Source organism: Ochotona princeps, chromosome 24 (genome assembly GCF_030435755.1).
Source record: "Ochotona princeps isolate mOchPri1 chromosome 24, mOchPri1.hap1, whole genome shotgun sequence".
NCBI classification, from domain to species: domain Eukaryota; kingdom Metazoa; phylum Chordata; class Mammalia; order Lagomorpha; family Ochotonidae; genus Ochotona; species Ochotona princeps.
This window is the reverse complement of record NC_080855.1, coordinates 12,254,214-12,273,926: the sequence shown is the minus strand read 5'-3', so window position 1 is coordinate 12,273,926 and position 19,713 is coordinate 12,254,214. Positions and strand designations below refer to the sequence as shown.

Here is a 19,713-nt window from a genome sequence, read left to right as displayed (position 1 = left end):
AGTGCACTCTGCAGGAGTCCACAGGCACTGCCAAGGTACAGGCTCCTGGCTGAAGCGAGAATACACTGCTACAGCCTCATTCCAACCAGGGGTGGAATTCCAAGCAGGCTCAACTGCTTACCACGGGCACGTGTCACCTTTGTCATTTAAAACATACTGACAAAACAGTGCTAACTACCAAATACAGTTGACATTTTATCTGCTTCTGGAAACATCTACTTCTCATGCAGATAAGGAGTGACAGCTCTCTTAGCTAATCTGAGTCCGAAGTGGACATCTCCATTCATGGATCAAGTGATGAACCTCCCAACATCCAACTGTTGGGGTACAGAGGTCACAGCTGCAACTGGAGGAGATGAGATGCTCTTTATCTGTTTCTGCGTGGAATTGACTGTAATGTTAACTGCTCACTGTATGCTAGTGGCACTACTGGCCTCACAGTTAGGGACTTCCCCCTTGGCAGGATGAGCTGATTGTGGAATCGGGAAGCCTAGGCCACCAGGACAGCCCCACACTGTTTACAAAGGGTCACAGTGTTTGTTGCTCAAGGTTTGCTTTAAAATATTAATAATAAATGTTTGGCATTTGGAACAAGATAGTTTTGCCAAAATCCCTGATATTTTGCTCTGACTTCATTGAATTTGGATGGAAAGTAGTTCTATTTTAGCCCCTGAAGACTGACTGACTTATTAGGACATGTAAGAGAATTCCTGATACTCCATGATGCATCTGGAACTACAGCTTCAAAGTGGCATAAAGTTTGGAGATGAGTGAGACCATCTGGGGTGAAATGGGATAATCTGTGAGGTTAGGTTGTACTGACATGAAGTCATAAATAAAACATCTCCCTTTAAGTGCACATGGGTCCCAGGTCCTACAACAGGATGCTTCACTTACGGGTGAAAAAGCCATCATATAAAAATGCATCTTAGAAACTACATAACTTAGGGTAGCACTGTGATTTAATGGGTTAGGCTGCTGTTTGCAATGCTGGTATCCCATAAAGTTCCCAGCTCAGGTCCTGGCTGCTTCTCTTCCTTTCAAACTCCCTGGAAATGTGACTGGGAAAACAGGGTAGGATGGCTCAAGTCCTTGGGCTGCTGCACCCACAAGGAAGATCTGGAGGAAGCTCTTGGCTCCTGACTTCAGATCTGCCACGATCCCCTTGTGGCCACTTGATGAATAAACCAGTAGATGGAAAATCTCTCTCTCCCTCGCTTTCTTTCTCTGTAACTGCCTTAAAAACAAAGAAAAAGAATACTACGAAACTTCAGTAGGAATTATTTTCATTATGGATTTATCCAGCAGGGTTCCTTTAAAAACCATCTTCCTGCTGCATTTAAAGTTGTTATTTACAGATTATTAACTATAAGACTAGGAAGAGGGGTGATTTAAGTCTAAAAACACCATGGCCAGTTAGACTTAGAGCAAAAGAAAAACTCACAAAACTTCAACATAATCTCAGAATTAGGCAGACATGCAGGATTTGACTTGTAAGCATATATTTATACACATCTTTCATCAGAAACACAATTATTAAAATGAGATGTACATGCATTTGCCAGGTAAAAATCAAGAGTATCCTACATGACTCAGAAATAAGGGCACCTGAGCCTTGAGGAAGACGGCTGGATTCTCAGACAGAGAGAGACTGCACCTATATATTCTCAAAGATAAGACGTCTGGCTCTCAGCCTCTTAAGTCAGACCTGGAGAGGAGAGGGAAACCCCGGGAATGCGTGTGTGTGTGTATGTGTGTGTGTGTAGGCACACACATGTTCATGACTGTGTGTCTGCATAAGAATATGTCTTACACATTGGTTAAACTGCTTAAGGCAATGGGGAGTGACAACGAGCCAGAATTATACTTTAAAGAGCTGGAAAAGTTCCAAATGGACATTTCAAAGTAGTCGGTTATCTGGAGACAGCCTGGACCAAAACACTTCAAGGAGAGACAACCCCCAGCAGTGTTATCTCAGGAATGAGCATGCAGCTTGTACTTTGAGCATCACTGCACAGCTGGAGGATGGACTTAATCCCAAGGACTCGAGCCACTCAAGTGGAGAAGGACAGGTGGCAACACGGGTTTCCACCTCAGATGAGTGAGTGACTGAGATCGCCATTCTGAAAGCCACCACTGAAATTTCTTACTGTAAAAAAGCCTGTCCTTCAATGGGATGGGACTGGTATGTATGTAAAGGACACTGATTTGTTTTCCTCCTGGAATGGTTGAAAAAATGGCCTTGAACCTAAGTACTCAATGAAGGAGAACAGACAGATCATAAGATAACTAAACAACAGAACATCATGGGGCCATTCGCCTATTTTCATAAAGGATGATTAGTATGAACAGTAATGCAAGTGATAAGATGAAAAGTACTCAGGCCACATGATTATAAGAGGAAGAGTATTGAGAATGTCCACTTAGTTTCTGAAGTCACAAATTTTTAAGGTGAGAACAAATGGTGTAATTGGATACACTGACGCGCATGGTCACTTTCTGAACAACAGACCTTTACAGCCAGGATTGGTACACTTTGCCTCTGAAGAGTCAATTGGCCTGACACTGTAGATTTGAACAGCCATCTACATCTCCACCCATCATTCTCATTAGTTTCTGTTTGTCTTTGTAAGCCTTGCACTATCTGCAAACCACCCTTAGCTCACAGGCCACACCGAAGAGTCACAGCCAGGCCTTGCCTGGTGGGCTCTGCAATCGGCTGGCCTGGGTGTCAGCAGATCCGCCCCTTGGTAGGCTCAGGTATTCTGCCATGGACAACTGGAGTAACGCGACCCTGTCTAACAGCCAGGACACAAGCATTGCCCAAAGTTCTTTAGAATAGCTCTGTCACCTCAAACTAGCACATTTCAAGAGTTTACTTTTCTGAAGAAAACTCCAGTATGAAAATACTCTGAAAAGTTCATGGCAAACATGGAATTAAAAGGACGCATGGGGCAGGCACTATGTTGTCCTGGGCTGTGCTGCCATCTGCTACACTACATCCCTTGAGAGCCAATTGCAATCTGGGCTGCTCCACTTCTTACCCAGCTCCTGCTAAGGCACCTGGCAAGGCAGATGATGCTACAGTTATCTAGGCTTCTGGCAAACATGGGGAAACCTGCATGGAACTCCAGCTCTAGGCATCGCACTGGTTCGGGTGTGGCCATGGCAGTCATTTGGGGAGTGAACCAGCACAGCGAAGCTGTCATTCTGTCTATTCATTGGTTGCTCTTCCAATTAAATAAACATTTTTAAAATAAATGTATGAGTTTGTTTTGGTGCAAAGTGTTTCCAGTGCAAAATGTTCTGCAATATGTAGAAAATGTAAATTGTGAAAAATGCATGCATGGACTTCCAAACTATTTTGAAAGAAAGCCACATTTCTAATTTCATTTCCCATGAACTTTGTGAAATTCTCTCGTATAAACAGGCCATAGTTGTACAGATCCATGCTTTCCAATATAACCATTAACTCCACATGGATAGTTGATATTGCATCAATTAAAACATTAATGAGAAGCTTCAGTTCCCCTATACTGTGCCGGAACTGAGGTCCCAAAAAGGCAGCTGAAGGCTGGGTGATACCTTCAAGTTCAAGAACTACATCTACTACATCCTGGCTGTGAGATCCTGGTGACACCCTTCACTCAATGCCCTGAGGCTCCTTGGCAAACAGCAAGCATTTTACCACCTACCTGGCACAGGCTTTGAGAGGAGCAACAAGACGGAGCCTGGGCACACATGCGGTGATGTCACAGTCCTAGTGCCAAGTGAGCATGTATTCCTGCAGCCCAAACAGGACATTCCTTGCCAATACAGGTAGGTTTTGGCTTCTGAGGGGCACATGGCTGCCTCAGCCTCAGCCTCACACTTTGGAAACTGAAGGGCAGGAGTCTCAGAACCCTCTCCTTTCTCCCCACAATCTCACAAGTGTGTTCCAATTATCTGCGCACTAATGGGGACTCACTTTGCGCATGTAGAAATTTCATGGGATACACACAGAGAGTTGATCAAATCTTGGCTCTGGTTGGGAGACTGACGTGGGACAAACGAAGCGGGACACTGTGGCAGTCAGAGGCAGGTTACTATTCCACCTGCTCTGGAACCTGGGAGGGGTAGGGCACGCATTCCAAGCAGAGGAACCTTGGACCCTTCCACATCAGTGTTCTGACCTTTCTTCTATATGTGTTCTTGGTCTCCTCCCTCAAGTACATGATAACCATTGGAGCATTAAGCAGTCGTCTTATTTTTAAATGGCAACAGTGTGCTGTTTTCCATCCAATTAAATGCAGGAGAAACCACATTTTTCACTCTCCTCCTCCTTGATGGGATCATACCAACAAACAGAACACCAGGCATGAGCAAGTCACACTCCCCACAGGGACCCGATCATGCTTCAGACCGACAGACTGGGCTAGGGTGCCACGAGGATGGCCTGCCAAATTTTACTTAAATGATTTTCATATTAATAGGCAACACTGTGAACAGGAAGCAGGCAATGAATCAGAGCATCCCATCTTTCCCCACCCCATCCTCTCCACACCTCAATGCCACGTCCCATCCACTGGACCAGATCCAGCCGGTCCAATAAAGGATGGCTGGGATGTCTGGAAGTGAGGATTTGGATGTGGATGAGAGCGAGTGGAGGGAGGATGCTACAGCCACATGGAATAAACAGAAACATGCTTGATGTCGACTCCGTCTGGTTGAGAGTCATATGGGGGGAGGGGTTGGGGGGGGAGGATGGGATGAGAACACACATGGCAGGCAGGGGACAGGACTCTGACGTCACAGAAACAAAAAGAGCCACGGAAGTGGGCTTACTTGCAGAAGTATATACAAGTGAACTGGGGGCACTGTACATGGAGGATCCCTCCTGGTTTGCCTGGCACAACAGCACGGTGCCTACGAAAGAGAGAGAGAGACGGTATCTGGTTTGGGTACAGGCACACTACACCTGATAGCAACCACAGCAACGCACGCGAGAAAGGTAGAGAAATGAAAACACAGCCACATTCCAGAGCGCATGGTGAGGATACCCGAGGGAGCCCCCTAACTTAGCCAGAGGTAATCCATGAACACCCACCCTGCACCCCACATATCAACCGCATGCTGTTTCCCTGGGTGTGGAGTGAGGCCCCAGAACTGAGTCTCAGGTCAGGAATGGAAGTACCATGGCCAGTTCCAAAGGAAATGTCAGAAATACCAGAAGGTTTGAGGGTCAGTCTGACTCAAACACCAGGTTCCTGTGTGACCTGGTTAAGTCCCTGTACCTCTCTGTGCCTCAGCATTTCCTACTGGAGAACAGGGATAAACATACCTACCTCCCAAGTGGGTGTTGAGTCCTGCAACTGGAGACGTGTACATGGCAGGGGCTGGAGTGTGGTCAGCACTTCGTGAACAGCAAGCATAGGCAATGCTATCTTTGGGGAAGGCTTTCCTTACCCCCAAGCTTTGCTTCATCAGAGGAAGGACATGAGCAAAGCAGCAAGGCAATGCAACTTTTGCCATCCCATGGCCCACCTGGCCCCGTGGTGGATGCCAGATGAGACAGTCTTGGCCTTTTGCATTTCCAGTTTTCTCCCTAGAGCTTGCTGCTGCCCAGCTGGGAAGGCTGTGTCACTAACCCTGCAGGCCGCTGCTGCACTGCAGCAGACACTGGCCTCCGCCCGACGTAAAGCGAAGGACACTGGGCTTATCCTTGCAAAATGGAATTTTACAGCAGGGAAGAGCAGCATGTCCCGAGACACCTCTTTCATCTATGCCATGTTTTGAACAACCACCTCCTCCAAGGATGGTCAGGGTCAGGAATCCTCAGGGATATCAATTCTACGCTGCTGTGGTTGCAGAGCTCCAACTCAGAGACTCCCCTAAGAGTGAGGCAGACCTCTGAGGCATTTTAAGCCCATTACTAAAGAGGGAAGCTCTGTCCTGTTGTTTCTGTTGACTTCCCTGCCTGGGTAAGGTCAACCACTCCCCCCACCCCTGTTTGTTTTTGTATCTCCCTGTTATAATTGCAACAGGAAAGCAATCACATGGAAGCCTGCCTGCCTTCCAGGCGCATGCTCCTACACTCTGGAAGACTCACCAGTCCTGCCGAATCCCCATCTAACCCTCCGCCCCAAAACACACACACAGACATGACTAAGTACAAGTATCATTTACAAAGCGAGTGAGATTCTGGCACAGAGCGGAACTGCACTGTAATGTTCTTAACGGATAGTCATGCAGGCTCCCTTCTCAAAGTTCTCTCCTTTCCTGAACTCCACTCTCCTCTAGGTACCAGCATCAACCAGATGCATCATAGGGGACACACTGAGCCATCTGCAAATTTTACCCCAACCCTCCGTGCCCTGTGCCTCCTTTCCAGGCAAAACAGAGATTTCATTAGGATTCCAAACCTATCTCACCAGCTCTGACGATTCCACCCAATCTTTCACAAGCAGAAATGACTCAAAAGAATAGCCCCTAGGCATTCTCTTTTAGTATCCTACGCTTAGAGCTGGAGGAGGGTCACTACCACACCCCGCTAGCCCTTCCCACACATCCCTGCACAAGAGGGTGCAATGACCTGGGGTGCCCAAACATAGTTAGAGCTTGTAAGGGTCCCAGTAACGACCAATGTTTTCTTCTTCACTTGAAAATGCCTTATGACGACACATGTGAATGAGCCTCCACGTGGTCTTCTGTCTCCTTGGAACATACTTCCAGTCTCAGCAGGTAACTGGCATTACACTGGGACTTGATGGCAAACAAATCAGTCTCCGGATGATGGAGTCTGGGGTGTAAAGCCAACCAAAGGGAGACAAGCTACCCCCAAGGGAAGGCCCCCTCCCCTGCAGTAACTCCTGATGAATAAGTGCTTGTGAGTGAGCTTGCAGCAGTAATCTGTACGACTCACTCATCACTGGCAATCTGAGAGATAAACTGATGTTTCTATAGGAGAGACGGAGAGCTATCCACTCAGAATCTTCTGGAGCAAGGCCCCTGGTAGGTGGATTTGGACAGAGCTCCTCAATGCAGTTTCTTGGGGTGCCGGGCTTCAACACAAAAATAGCCCAACTGCAGCCACAGCTTCAGGACACTGTGATTCAAGTCCTTGGCTCAAGTTTCAGGATCCTCAGAGCAATTTGTGGAATTCCACTGGGACACAACACGGATTCTCTCTCAGAAAGCTAAACCCTGGCAGGGCACAGCAAAGCTTTCTTAATGTTCATTACTCCATGGATCCCAAGACACTACGAAACGAACTACTCTGACTGCTCTATTAGCAGAAAAAGTATTTTTTATGCAAATATGTTGACCTTTGCAAAGTAAAACCTATGTAATCACAGGACTTGGTTTTTTTTACTTCACCTAAAAAAAAAAAGCTCCAATTTAATTTGCAAAATACTTATGGCCCACTCCTCTAGTCCTCTGACCTTTTCTTAAAAAGAAGCTTTGAATTCAACAAAAAACAAAGCAGCAGAGAAAAAACACTGCTGGAACCTCCAAGCATCTCTGAGATAAAGCGTGTCTGTTCGAAGGAGCACCTCAGACAGCGAGGGAGGAGCAAGAGGAGGCATCCACAGGTGGCTCCCCAGCCCCCAGCATGGATCACCTGCCTGCACCCAACAACCAGAAGCCATCTGCTACAGCCGCGAGGTCTAACCTTAGGCTGCTGTGACTCGCTCATCACACCCCTCATGACTGCAGCACAGACACAAGCCCAGCTCACACACTTGGCCAGCACAGACATCACCCACCAACATCAACAGCACGCTTTCCTGCTGGCCTGGAGTTCTCAGCTCCATCTCAGCACAGCTCTTTGGTGACAGTGCAATGCAATCAGAGGTCATGGAGGCCGTGAGACCTCTAGGACATCCCCGCTCTCTTAGCTGAGGAAGCCAGAGGAAATCGACCTTCTATATAAAACAGGCTCGAGTGAGCAAGGTCATCTGGCCCACCCTCAGAGCTTAGGTGCTTCCACATTGCTTAAAAGTGACTTCCTCCGAGCCCGTAGGAGTGGAATAATTACTCTTCTAGCCTCTTATCGTATCTTTAAAAAAAATCTTTCTGGCAGAGTCTTTATCTGCTGTATCACAATTTCCTATTTACATATTGGTCTCATAAGCTACAGAATCCCCTTGGGGAGAGCCTAATCATGTTTATCTTTTGATCTCCAGTACTGAGCAAAATACCTGTCCCTCAGAGACATGCATGAATAGGGCTGAATCCTAATATGTTTTCAAAGATTAACTCTCCATTTCTATATTCTTGGCTGAAGTTGTGCTTTGTGCAATCAACTGTTCTTTGGGGTACCTTTCTGTGTCTATTGCTTATAGTGGTACATTTGTACACCTAAAGTCCAGCTATATCCAAAGCTATGCCTAAGACATTCACTTATTTACTCTCTTACTTGGATCTTCACAGGCTGACTTGTGCAGTTGAACATGAAGCCTGGGCAGCCTTGTATCTTACTTGCTACCCCTGTAACTGGCAGCTACAGGCTCCAAGCCACAGGCACCAGTCTGGGAATACTCAGAGCCATTTCCAAAGCCTGTCTCACATATTCCCTCTGTACCACAATCTCCAACAAGATGTCTACACATCCACTGTCAAGCAGGATGTGGAACCCTCCAGGGCATTGGTCAAAGTCTTAGACGCCAGGTTCAAACATGGTCTGCACCCCCTGCAGATACCCCTCAACGTGACGGGAGGGGGCATGGAGAGGCCTAGAAGAAACGTTTCCTATCATTGACATAGAGGAGAATGCATTTCAACTTTTCATTGACACTGCCAACCCCTAGGTGAGGGAGTCGGACCCAGAGCAGAGCGCTGGTGCAGGTTCACACCCCTCCGCTTGGGTACGGGTCATTTCTGCTCTCATGTGTTCCCTCTCTCGCTGCAGACAATTCTCTTTGAGACCCCTCTGCCTCCTCCCCCGGGAAACTCTATTTGTCTCCGCCTGGCCAGGTTCATTCTCCCTCCTCTGCTGATCTAGATTCAGTTGTAATGATCCTTTTAATGGCCGAAGCCACCCACTCCAAGAAGGCAGGAATCACGGCTGACTCATCCTCCTAGCCCAGTGGGTCCAGTAACCTATGCTAAGAGGCAGGAAGCAATCACACAGGGAAACCAAGGGGTTTCTGTTAGGCAGCCAGGTTGTAGTTTCAAGAAATAAAATTAGAATGGAAGACAGGAAGGAAGCAAAGAACAGCCATTTCATCATGTCCACCTATTCCAATTTAGTACCAAATACACACAGTGCCAAGCCAGTCTAATGATGGACAACTAGGCTCTTTCCTGTTATCCGTATTTTTTTTTAAATGAAATTTCCAACTGTCTGACAAGTAGCGGCTGATTCATCTCAAATGTGCCCATGATGAAAACAGGCTAGGGGACTTGCAGTGGGATGCTTGCATCTCTAGTGAAACGCACAAAGGAAAGAAAAAAAAAAGATCTGACAAACAAAACTCGTTCAAACACCTTAAGATTTCACAGGATTTCTTGGGCACCCGCTCTGCAAGCTATGCCTCAGGTGCACCTCTCCTATTGCGAGTTGTTCCAGCGACATGAAAACAGAACCCTCCCCAGGGGCACTGCCATCCTGAGGTTGCTGCCTGGTAGCACAACCAGCAGAGGCCTCAGAGGAAACCCCTTCCATCCCGAAGAACTCAAAAGCATGCACCCCCTCTGTCTGCGGGGCTCAGCTACGAAAAGAAGAGGCCTCAAGTGTCATCCTTGCATGGGAATCTGCTGGCTTCTGCAACGTGCCAGGCACCACAGCAGGCTCTGAGCACGCCTGCTCAACTTTGCACACTTTGTCAACGGCCCACGTGCTGTCCCTGGAACACGAACACGCTCAATGATAAATACAAGGATACTTCAAAATGCTCGTGGGAAATGCAAGCATATCGTGCTTTACAAAAGACATGGATTTTAAAAAATGCATCAAAATAAATTAATATTTAATTACCATTTTCCATGGACTTTGTGAAGCTTCCTTGCATAGACAAAAGAAAAGTGAACAAAGGTTTGTTTCTGAATATCAATGCAAACCTTTGTCTACATGATTTGTTACATGATTCGCTGAGATAAATTGTGGAAGTTACTTTGCAACAATTTTTATTACTCGTAACTATTATGACTATGGCAAAAAATTCATTTCATATTTCTACTGATTGCTGTCATAACTGAAAAAGTTCAGTGGTAATAATTTTCAATGCTAGAAATACATTGTATATAACAAAACAGAAAAAATTGTTTACAACATCTGCCAATATTCATAATGCATCTGTCCCTCCCTAATAAGAAATGTCAGACAGTATTGGTCCTTACAAACAAGCAGGAAGAAAAAAAGCCATGAAACAACTACGCCTTTTCTCAGAAGGTTGCCATCCATCAGAGGCAAGTTCTAGGTGAAAATCAACCTATTTGGGCTCCAAAACCTCTATTTGGTTGATCAAGGACTCCACCCTTCTTTCCTTGTTGTAGAATTAAAGCTTTTTAACTTTAGAATAAAGAAACTCCCGTCATTCAAAGAACAAACCATGAGCCCGGAAAGGCAGCCCCTTGGCAGGCCCAGATACCTACAGACTTCTCCGGGACAGGAGTGCCTGTGTCAGGAGGTCGCAGCCATGCCGCAGGGTCCTCTCACAAACACCTGCTCCGTCCATGTCACCAGGACCCCCATGCAACATTCCTGATTTAGCAGGCCCAGCGTGGAGCCCGAGAATGTGAGCATCTCAATACTGAAAAATCACTTTCCCTAATCTGGGGGCGTGAGCTCTTTCCATCCTTAAACTGGAGGCCTCAGATTCCCCTGAGAATTCAAGAATCACCAGGAAGGAGTGATACACGGTGCTGGCTTTGGTGCATCTCCCAAAAGGGTGACTCTGTAGCTGTTCAGGTGCCCTGAGACAGACTCCTGCCTCGGTGAATGCCACACACTTTGGAGGAAAATAGCTTAATATACCTGTTCTGAGTGCATGTGTTGATCAAGAAAGAAAAGAGGAGAGGGTAACATCTATTCATCTTTGCTTTTACCGCCTTGTGTGTTGATGGAGCTGGTCCTGGTTCTGTCACATTTTTAGCAGAAGCAGTAACCCACGTCAAATCAGTTTACCCCAGAGTTCTCCAGAGGTGCACGAAGTCACCTGCTGGACATTCCTGGTGCGGGGACACGGCTCACCCAGGAGGCCAGGGCCTTCCTGCCCCGGGGCTGTGGACTGAATGGTGTCCCCCACAAATGCATGTGTGCCAATCTCCACGGCCCCAGAATGCACCTTTATCTGAAGACAGAATCAGGAAGGACACAAAGCTAAAATGTCCTACAAATGGGCCCTAATGCAATGTGTGTGGTGGCCTTACAAAAATGAGAGACTGGGGAAAGGCCTCAGAGACACAAAGAGAGAGAATAGCCACCTGCAGGCTTAGGACGGGGCCTCAGCAGAAACCAACTTGCTAACAACTCCATCTCAGACCTTCCTCACAGCAAGGGAACCAAGCCATCGTCCTGTAAGATAACAGCCCAAGCAGCTAACTAGCCTACCACAGAACAAACTCTGTAAGGATGAAGCAAGGGTTCCCCATGAGGGCATCTCATGGGCCCCCAGCTTCTGAAGAGGCAGGGGACCGCCTGGAAGCACCTGCTAATGTTGGCTACTGCCTCTGCCCAATGAATGTAACCAGAGTCCCCAGTGGGTGACAGATGCCCTCATGGTCACGCATTTTTAGCATGAGACTAGCACAGAGCTAACCCTTGTAAGAGTATTTCCACACTTCATATTTACAGCCCTTGTAGCAGTCTGAAATATGAGCGTCTCTTGAGGTTTCTGGGAGATTTAAGTACGGGGATATTTCCATTTAGACACAGATGTTGCAGGGAAATGTATGTATGTCTAATTTGTATAAATCAAATCATGTTTTAATTGTACCAAGGGATTTCTGTATTTAAAGGAGCCCTAAGGGCGAATCTGTCTGCAGTATACATAATCTTGCACTCCAATCATTTGTGTAGGTTTTTGATTTTCATAGCATTAGAAAAATAGATACATCATTTCCAGGTTTTCTGTTCATACGTGCTACTTTGACATGACTTCCGATTTCACAGAATAACTCCAAACATACTACAAAGGCTCTTTGTAACAAGTTTCTCTGATTAGTTACTGTTTAAAAATGTTTATGACTGGTCCGGGCACAGTAGCCTAATGGCTAAATTCTTGTTTTGCATGCACCAGGTTCCCATACGGGTGCCAGTTCATGTCCCAGCTGCTCCATTTCCCATCCAACTCCCTGCTTGTAACCTGGGAAAGTAGTGGAGGACTGCCAAAGCCTTGGGACCCTGCACTTGCAAGGGAGACGCGGAAGCAGCTCTTGACTGCTGGCTGTGAGTCGGCTCAGCTCTGGCTGTTGCAGCCACTTGATGTGAACCAGTGGATGGAAGATCTTTCTTTTTATATCTCCTGCTCTGTATAAATTTGCCTTTTTGATAAAAAAAAAAAAAAACAAGGAAAGAAAAGCTTACGGCTCCACAACAGCAGAGCTGGAAAAGATGGAGATGACTCAGTGTGACTACAAGCCCAAAATGTACTATCTTAGAATTGAGGAGAAATTTGCTCGGTGTTTCCTGTGGATTCTTACCCACTCTGAACCACACTGCTGTGGAGCCATTTAGCAGCTGGGAATGCCAAGGCAGCAGGAGCTTTAGGATGTTGCCCCAGGTCACGAAGAGCTGGTGACACAGGGTGAGGATCAAACCAACTAGGCACCTCAACCCAGACTTTAAGGATACTCATCAAGCTATATAGCCATTTGGCCAAATTCAGCTCACCATCGTTTGTTTTTGCTTCTTGATGACCTGTGAGCTGAAGATTGTCTCTACATTTTCAAATAATAGGGAGGGAAAGTGAGGGGGTAACAATTGGTAACCAATGAAAATCACAAAATACTCAAGCTTTCAATGTCTATAAATAAATCTGTATTGGAGTGCAGCCATGCGCACCACCGAAGCGTGGGTGCTTCCGTGATCAAGGATAAAGCTGAACCGTTGCAGCACGGACCTAACCGTCTGCAAGAGCTGAAGGGTCTGCTCTCCAGCCCTCGGCCAGAGTCCGCTGGCCCCAAGATCTAATGGCCCTTTGCTGTTCAGAACAACCCTTGGAGGAACCATCACCAGTGGACTAATAGCCATCCCAGACGCTATCAGTAAATACTTTCAAAAGTAGCCTCTTAGCAATCTAGTCTAAAAATTAATCTTATTTTTGTTAAAAAACATTTTTTAGGCATTTAAAAAAATTCATCCAAAATTTGTTTTGAGTCCATTGCTTCTCAGAATTAAAAAAAAAAAAAAATTGCATGGCCAGCAATTTACTCACGAGGAGTAGAAAGCACGTCAATTTTGTCCCTCAGAATGTTGGAGCTTTAAGTTCATGAATGTGATCATACATCTAAAAGGTGTCCTCCAACTTCGCTTCTCGAACGTTGCTCAACTCTGGACGACCTGGGCACACTTACAAATGCAGCTTCTCATTTAGTGAGTCTGGAGCAGAGGCAGCCCGAGATCCTGCATGTGCATTCGAGCATCCGGCTCCAGCTCCCAGCGAGCAAAGCGGGATTCGCCAAGACCTCATCAAGCACAGCTCATTTAAACAAGACGGGGCACCAAGGCGGCACTGGGCTTTAGATATGTACCAGCTCTGCCAGATGTGCACATGTTCTTTACCAAATCCAAAAGGCAATTAAGGCTCAGAAAGAAAACTGCCATTTAGAAGACAGTGAAATTTGAGGCCAGCTTGATCTGACTCCACAGCTCACAGTATCTAAGAAAGCCACATTGGCTGGGCCCTGGCGACACACCCTCCACGGCAGGAATGAGCCACACCCACTGTCCCCATTTCAAGCAAGCCATGTCTTCCAATTCTGAGGCTGCTGCCTGCAGCTGGAGACACCTGACTCCGCTGCCTGCAGCTGGAGACACCTGACTCCCCACGGATAAAGACATGAACTAGAACCTCCAGCTTACGTTGGCTTTAAATCCAACCATCGAAATCCATGGGGGAACCTATCTTGTGTAGATGAGAAAATCCTACTCATGAGCTTGCCAGAAGGCACAGAGGAAAGAAACAGAGACAGGAGAAAGTGTGAACTCCTGAAATACTGTGGAGTAACAAAAATGCATAGGCTTTGGAAACATCTAAACAGAAGTGACTGTTAAGTGACTTCATTTTGGGGGGCATGTCATGGAACATCTCTGAACCTCAGTTTTGCTATCTGTGAAAGGGGTGAAAACATTTACTATATCAGATTTTACTATAAGGTTTGGTAAGTAGTGATGAACACTGAGTGACCTCAACAATAAAAGCCTGCCTAGAACTGGAAGTAACGGGAAGCCACACCTCCCAACGACACTGGGCCTGAAGCCCGTGCCTGATGCAGCTGGGTGCCTGTGGGGCATGGACCCAAGGGCTGGCGGAAGGCGTGTCGCTCTGCAAAGTCCTGCACCTGGGGATGTTCCAAACCTCTAAGACGGTGCACTGTCGTCCTCACCCGCACTGCATATTCCTTACCCACGGTACCAGGGTCCCGGCGGTCCCCTGCACCTCCGCCAACAAGCTGCCTCAGAAGGGACTCTGCTGCTGCTTACAGAAAACAAAGCCTGGTTTCAAACCCCTGATGCCTGAACTGTTGACATAAGCCAACATGGACTATCCCAAAATCCACCAAGTTCAGCAAAAATTATGCTTCAACACTATAAACTACTGAATACAAAAATGAAAATAGACACGAGGCAGCTGAATAGTACCCTATAGTTATTTTAAGGTGTATAGCAGCCAGTTGTGTATAAACTGAAAATGAAATGTCAATGAAGTAGTCACAGGATGTGGTTAAGAACTTGCATTTTCTAACACATTGGTCACTCAGTACCATGTCAGTTAACCCCATAAGGTTGTAAACAGTTGCTGATGCTATGTTTGGGGCTTTTAATTGGTCAGGATGATACTCTGCCAGCTCTGCCTTCAGACCAGAGATGGTCTCCCCAAGAAACTGTTGAATTTATCTGGACAATAAGATGCTGGACACTACGCAAAGTACATGCTTGCAATGAAAGAATTATGATTGGATTTGAACTGTAATACTCCAACAAGGTGGAGGAATCCACCAAGGGGGGAAGGTACGGGGAGGGGCTGGGGGAATCCCAGAGCCTATGAAACCGTTATGAAATCAACTGTAATAATAATAATAATAATAATAACAACGCTGATGTCTGTCGCAGCGGGCTGTAACCCCATCCTCTGTCCTCCTCCTAAAGCCGAGTCTTCTCCACCTTCTTTCCTTCTTGGAACCCTGAAGCCATAAAGCCTAACAATAACACTTTGGCAACTTTTTTAATCCCTTGTTCCTTTTTTAAAAAAAGGGGGGGATTAGTAAGTGAATAACTAGAATACTATTCAATCAGTAATAGAAAGCTAAACAGCACAGAATGGACGGCAACTATGTTAAGATAGGGAATCAAATGCAACACTTCGCTGTTGAAGGCCTAATGTGCAAGACTGGCTTCCCACGAGGGATCGGAGCCCACGCAGCTCTCTGGCAGGGCCACTCTAGGGCACAGCGAGTGGGTCCTCCTCGATCTGTGGCCAGTCCCACCCAGCTGGTGGCACTGACTTACTTAACAACCCACCGCAAACACAATCCAGTTTGTAAGCCCTGCTCAGAATAACTAGAAAATCCAGAAACTGTTTTTGCTGAAATGAGTGGGGTTTACAAGCCTCTGAAAATTCCCCAAAAGGCCTTTCTCTGAGGCTACCAGAATCTGCAAAGGATGCAAGGCCTTTCTATATGCTCTGTTTCACATATCACGCAAGTCTACTCCGAAGCCTGGATGTATTTGTGGAGCGGAAGGAGATGTTCATCTCGACTTCCCACCCCAAGCCTTTCTAGATTAGGTTGAAAATCCTGACCTCATTCCTCTGGTCAAAGTAGAAAATCGACTTTGACTTTCTCAAAGTAATCCTATAAAGTTACACACACACACACACACACACACACACACAATTTCACTGTGAGATACAAGTAAACAGAATTTTCAAGCTGGCAAAAATTATTTCAAAAACAGAATATGGACAGTTCACATCATTACAATAAATGTGCACATCAAACATATGCTAGTCACAGACTGATTTTTTTCCAGAAATACGTGTTATCAGTAGTAGTTGGCTGTTTATGTCTCAAAATGATACTGGGTTTAATACAATGGTAAGTGTACAGCGATTAACCTTTGTGTCAGATTTAAATGTATAACCCATTAACTAATTTAATCTCGCAAAAAAAAATAACAGCCACTGGCATTATTCTTTGAATAATCCTTGTTTAGTCTCCATAATGGTATACAGTTTAATGAAAAACTCATTAGAATGTAGCACGCGGTATAATTAATTCTGGCAGATTCTTTTGGTGTAAATAGCTAATGCATATGCGGAATTCCATTTCCACTGGCTTTATTAATTTTTCATAAACCAATATTTTGACTGTAATGGGTTGTAACAGTTCCACAGAAGTTCTAGAGATGCATTAACTGTCATCAAAGTAGTTAATCGAAGTAGAATTTTTCCATTTGTTAGTTGGTTCTTCAACTCTACATTTTTTAAAAGACAATGGGACGGCTTGGTTTTCTCTTTGAAGAATGACTACCTACAAACAATTAACATATAGCTTATTAAGTAATATTTGGCTGATTTGACTGTATTTACACAACCTAATCAGCTGGGCAAATGAGGAAGCTGTGAACTTTGAAGACTACTCAGTGTGGGGAGTAAATCAGCTCCAAAGCCGAAAGGTTCACACTTGCACGGTAACGCAGACACACATCCAAACATCACTGAGGAGCCGAGGCACTGGCTCAGTGGCTCAGTCCTTGCCCTGCACATGCTGAGATCCCATACGGTGCTTGTTCATGTCCTGGCTGTTCCACTTCCCACCAAGCTTCCTGCTTTTGGTCTGGGAAAGCAAGCAGGGGAGGACGGTCCAAAGCCTTGGGACCCTGCACCCATGTGGGAGACCCAGAAGAGGCTCCTGGCTCCTGATCAGCTCAACTTCAGTCACTGAGGCCACTTGGGGAGTGAACTAGCAGAGAAAAGATGTTTTTCTCTCTCTGTACTTTATTCTTTCTGTAAATCCTCCTTTCCAATAAATCTTTTTTTCTTTAAAATCATGGAGATATGATTATTGTTTTAGCATGTTCATACTCCTGTGGAACTGTGGTGGCCCTGTTTTTTACTTGTTGAATGTATGGCTAGTGGCAAATTAAGCCTGTGAATATGCACTGGATTAAAATTATGTCTTTGCAAAAATGAATGAAGAGGAGGGGGGTACTGTAGGGAAGGAGAGAAAAACGGCGTCGTCTTCTTGGAACTGTATCTATCAAATGCATACACTGTTAATTAATAAGCTTTTCTTAAAGCAAGCAAATGATATAAAAAAATAGATCACCCCCCTACTTGAACTTTCTCCTAATTTTCTTTGCTATGATGAGATTTAGACCAAACCCGGAAACATATCTTGCAGTCATTTTCATGTTGGGCACTAGTTCCCCCATCTAGTACCTAGTATAAACTCTGGATTGTGAAGGAGCTGGGCTACTGTCCTCCCTCCGGGACAGTCCAATGGCTTTACCCTCACATAAAGATCCTTCAGAAAGTGCAAAGAAAAGGAATTGTAAAGAAAAGTTATTTTGGGTCCAGCACAGTAGCCTAGCAGCTAAAGTCCTTGCACATGCCGGGATCCCATATGGGCACTGGTTCTAATACCGGGAGCTCCACTTCCCAACCAGCTCCCTGTTTGTAACCCGGGAAAGAGGTGGAGGACTGCCAAAAGCCTTGGGACCCTGCACCCATGTGGGAGACCCAGAAGCAGCTTCTGGCTCCCTGGCTTTGGATCAGCTCAGCTCTGGCCATTGTGGCCACTTGGGGAGTGAATCATCGGACAGAAGATCTTCTTCCCTGTCTCTCCTCCTCTCTGTATATCTCACTTTCCAATAAAAATAAATAAATCTTTTTAAAAATAAAAATAAGAAAAGTTATTTTGGGGGAGAAACTTCAATGCATTCTTTCATGGTCCACATTGTGTATGAACTTTTAGAAGAGCCCTCCTGTTAGCATTGCCCACCATGAGAAGGCCATGTTAGCCCGCTGCGAGCGAAGACAGAGGCGCTAATGAGCCAACAGGTGTCCACACGTGCTTGCTTTTATTTATTATCTCGTCACTGGCAGCCCACCTCTCAAGCGGATGTTCCAGAATGCACAGTCCCTCCTCTATCTCAGGTTTCTGTGTTCTTTTTTTCTCACACTTTCTCCAGAAGGCACCTTGTGATCTCAGCTGACCATACACTCTGTCTTTGGAAACCACGTGACTCCAACTCGTACCAGTAGGTGCTGGGTGAATCTCAAGCACGTGTGCTTTCCTTTTAAAGCATTTTTCAATGGATTCTAAAGACCCTAGGATTCCCACATCCTCCATACTGCCCCCTACAATGAACTTCCTTAGTGTCTGCTCACGCAGCGCCTCCCTTGGACCACCGTCTGTACTCAGGTCACTTCACTTATTTAACAGTGAATTCAGAGGTTTCCTACTCTCTTCCCTGTCCATACAGGGAGAGACAGCATCAGACTCTGGCACCTCAGCACCTAGCACAACGCCTGGCCCTTAGTGTCTCGGCCACACTGAAGGATGAATTAAGGGGCTGTGATTGCTGTGATCTCATTCGCTAGCTTTTCCTTGATGGATGTCACACAGCTGAGTGACGGCTGCTTAGGGTACTATGATTCATGCAGCACATGCTCAAATTGCACAACTCTTTAAAAAAATGAAAACCAAAACTCACCAAGCCTTAAACTGGCAGTTGTGTGTGTTTACGCAACCTGAAGCGGTCTCTAAGCCGGGTAGGACCACTGCTTTAGGGCAAGCCACAGCCAGGAACAGTGTTCACAGGTTTTTACATGGTTGGAAAGGAGATGAACAGCTATTTTGTAACACGTGCAAATTACAGGCAATTTAATTTTCAGCACCCTTACAATTTTTCAAGAACACACTTATGCCCATTCCTGAGGTACGGTCTGTGGATGCCTTTGTCCTATAACTGCAAGAATAGGTAGGTGCAACTAATCAAGGACCTTACCCACTGCAACATTTAGAACACCTCCTAAGTGGTACTAGCCTGTTCTACACTAAAACACAGAAAGCATTTCATAAATGATTTTGGCTTGATCTTTTCACTCTAGAACCAGGCAGTGCAAGCGGGATCACTTATCTTACACCATCATCATCATGGTCACCATTAACATCACTATGCAGGCTGCCATATATTGAATTTGTGATATATATTTTTGAGGGGGATACTGTGATGCCTGAAGGGGTTAACTCAGCAGGCTGGGATTGTCTAAAAGCCTGACCATTTCTAAGAATTGGCTGGCTTTTGGACTGACTCAGTCATCTCCTTGGAGCTACACTAAGCAGCCCTTTAATTTGGGGCAGGACACAGTCCAGGATGCTTATTACAATGACAAGACTTGGGCTGCAGTTTCCTGTGGATCTTGGGAGACTCAAAGTCTTCAGCACAGAGCAAGTGCCCACAGTGGGGTCACTGTTAACAGTTCAAGTTTCTGCATAGCCCAGAGTGCTGGTAACAGTAACCTCAACCTTTACCAATGGAGCTCGCCCAAGAGCCAGATATTC

At 45.8% G+C, this 19,713-nt stretch overlaps 1 protein-coding gene across 23 annotated transcripts in view; it reads right to left on the bottom strand.

Moving 5' to 3' along the window:
- RBFOX1 (RNA binding fox-1 homolog 1) overlaps nt 1-19,713 on the bottom strand; it is a 1,600,707-nt gene that overhangs the window by 66,421 nt on the left and 1,514,573 nt on the right. For 16 of the 23 annotated variants that reach the window (XM_058681067.1, XM_058681061.1, XM_058681074.1 and 13 more), the window contains one exon: nt 4,825-4,905. The exons of the other annotated variants lie outside the window; for them this stretch is intronic. In XM_058681067.1, the coding sequence (XP_058537050.1) occupies nt 4,825-4,905 (81 nt within the window). The remainder of the gene's footprint in view (nt 1-4,824; nt 4,906-19,713) is intronic. 23 annotated transcript variants of the gene reach the window in all.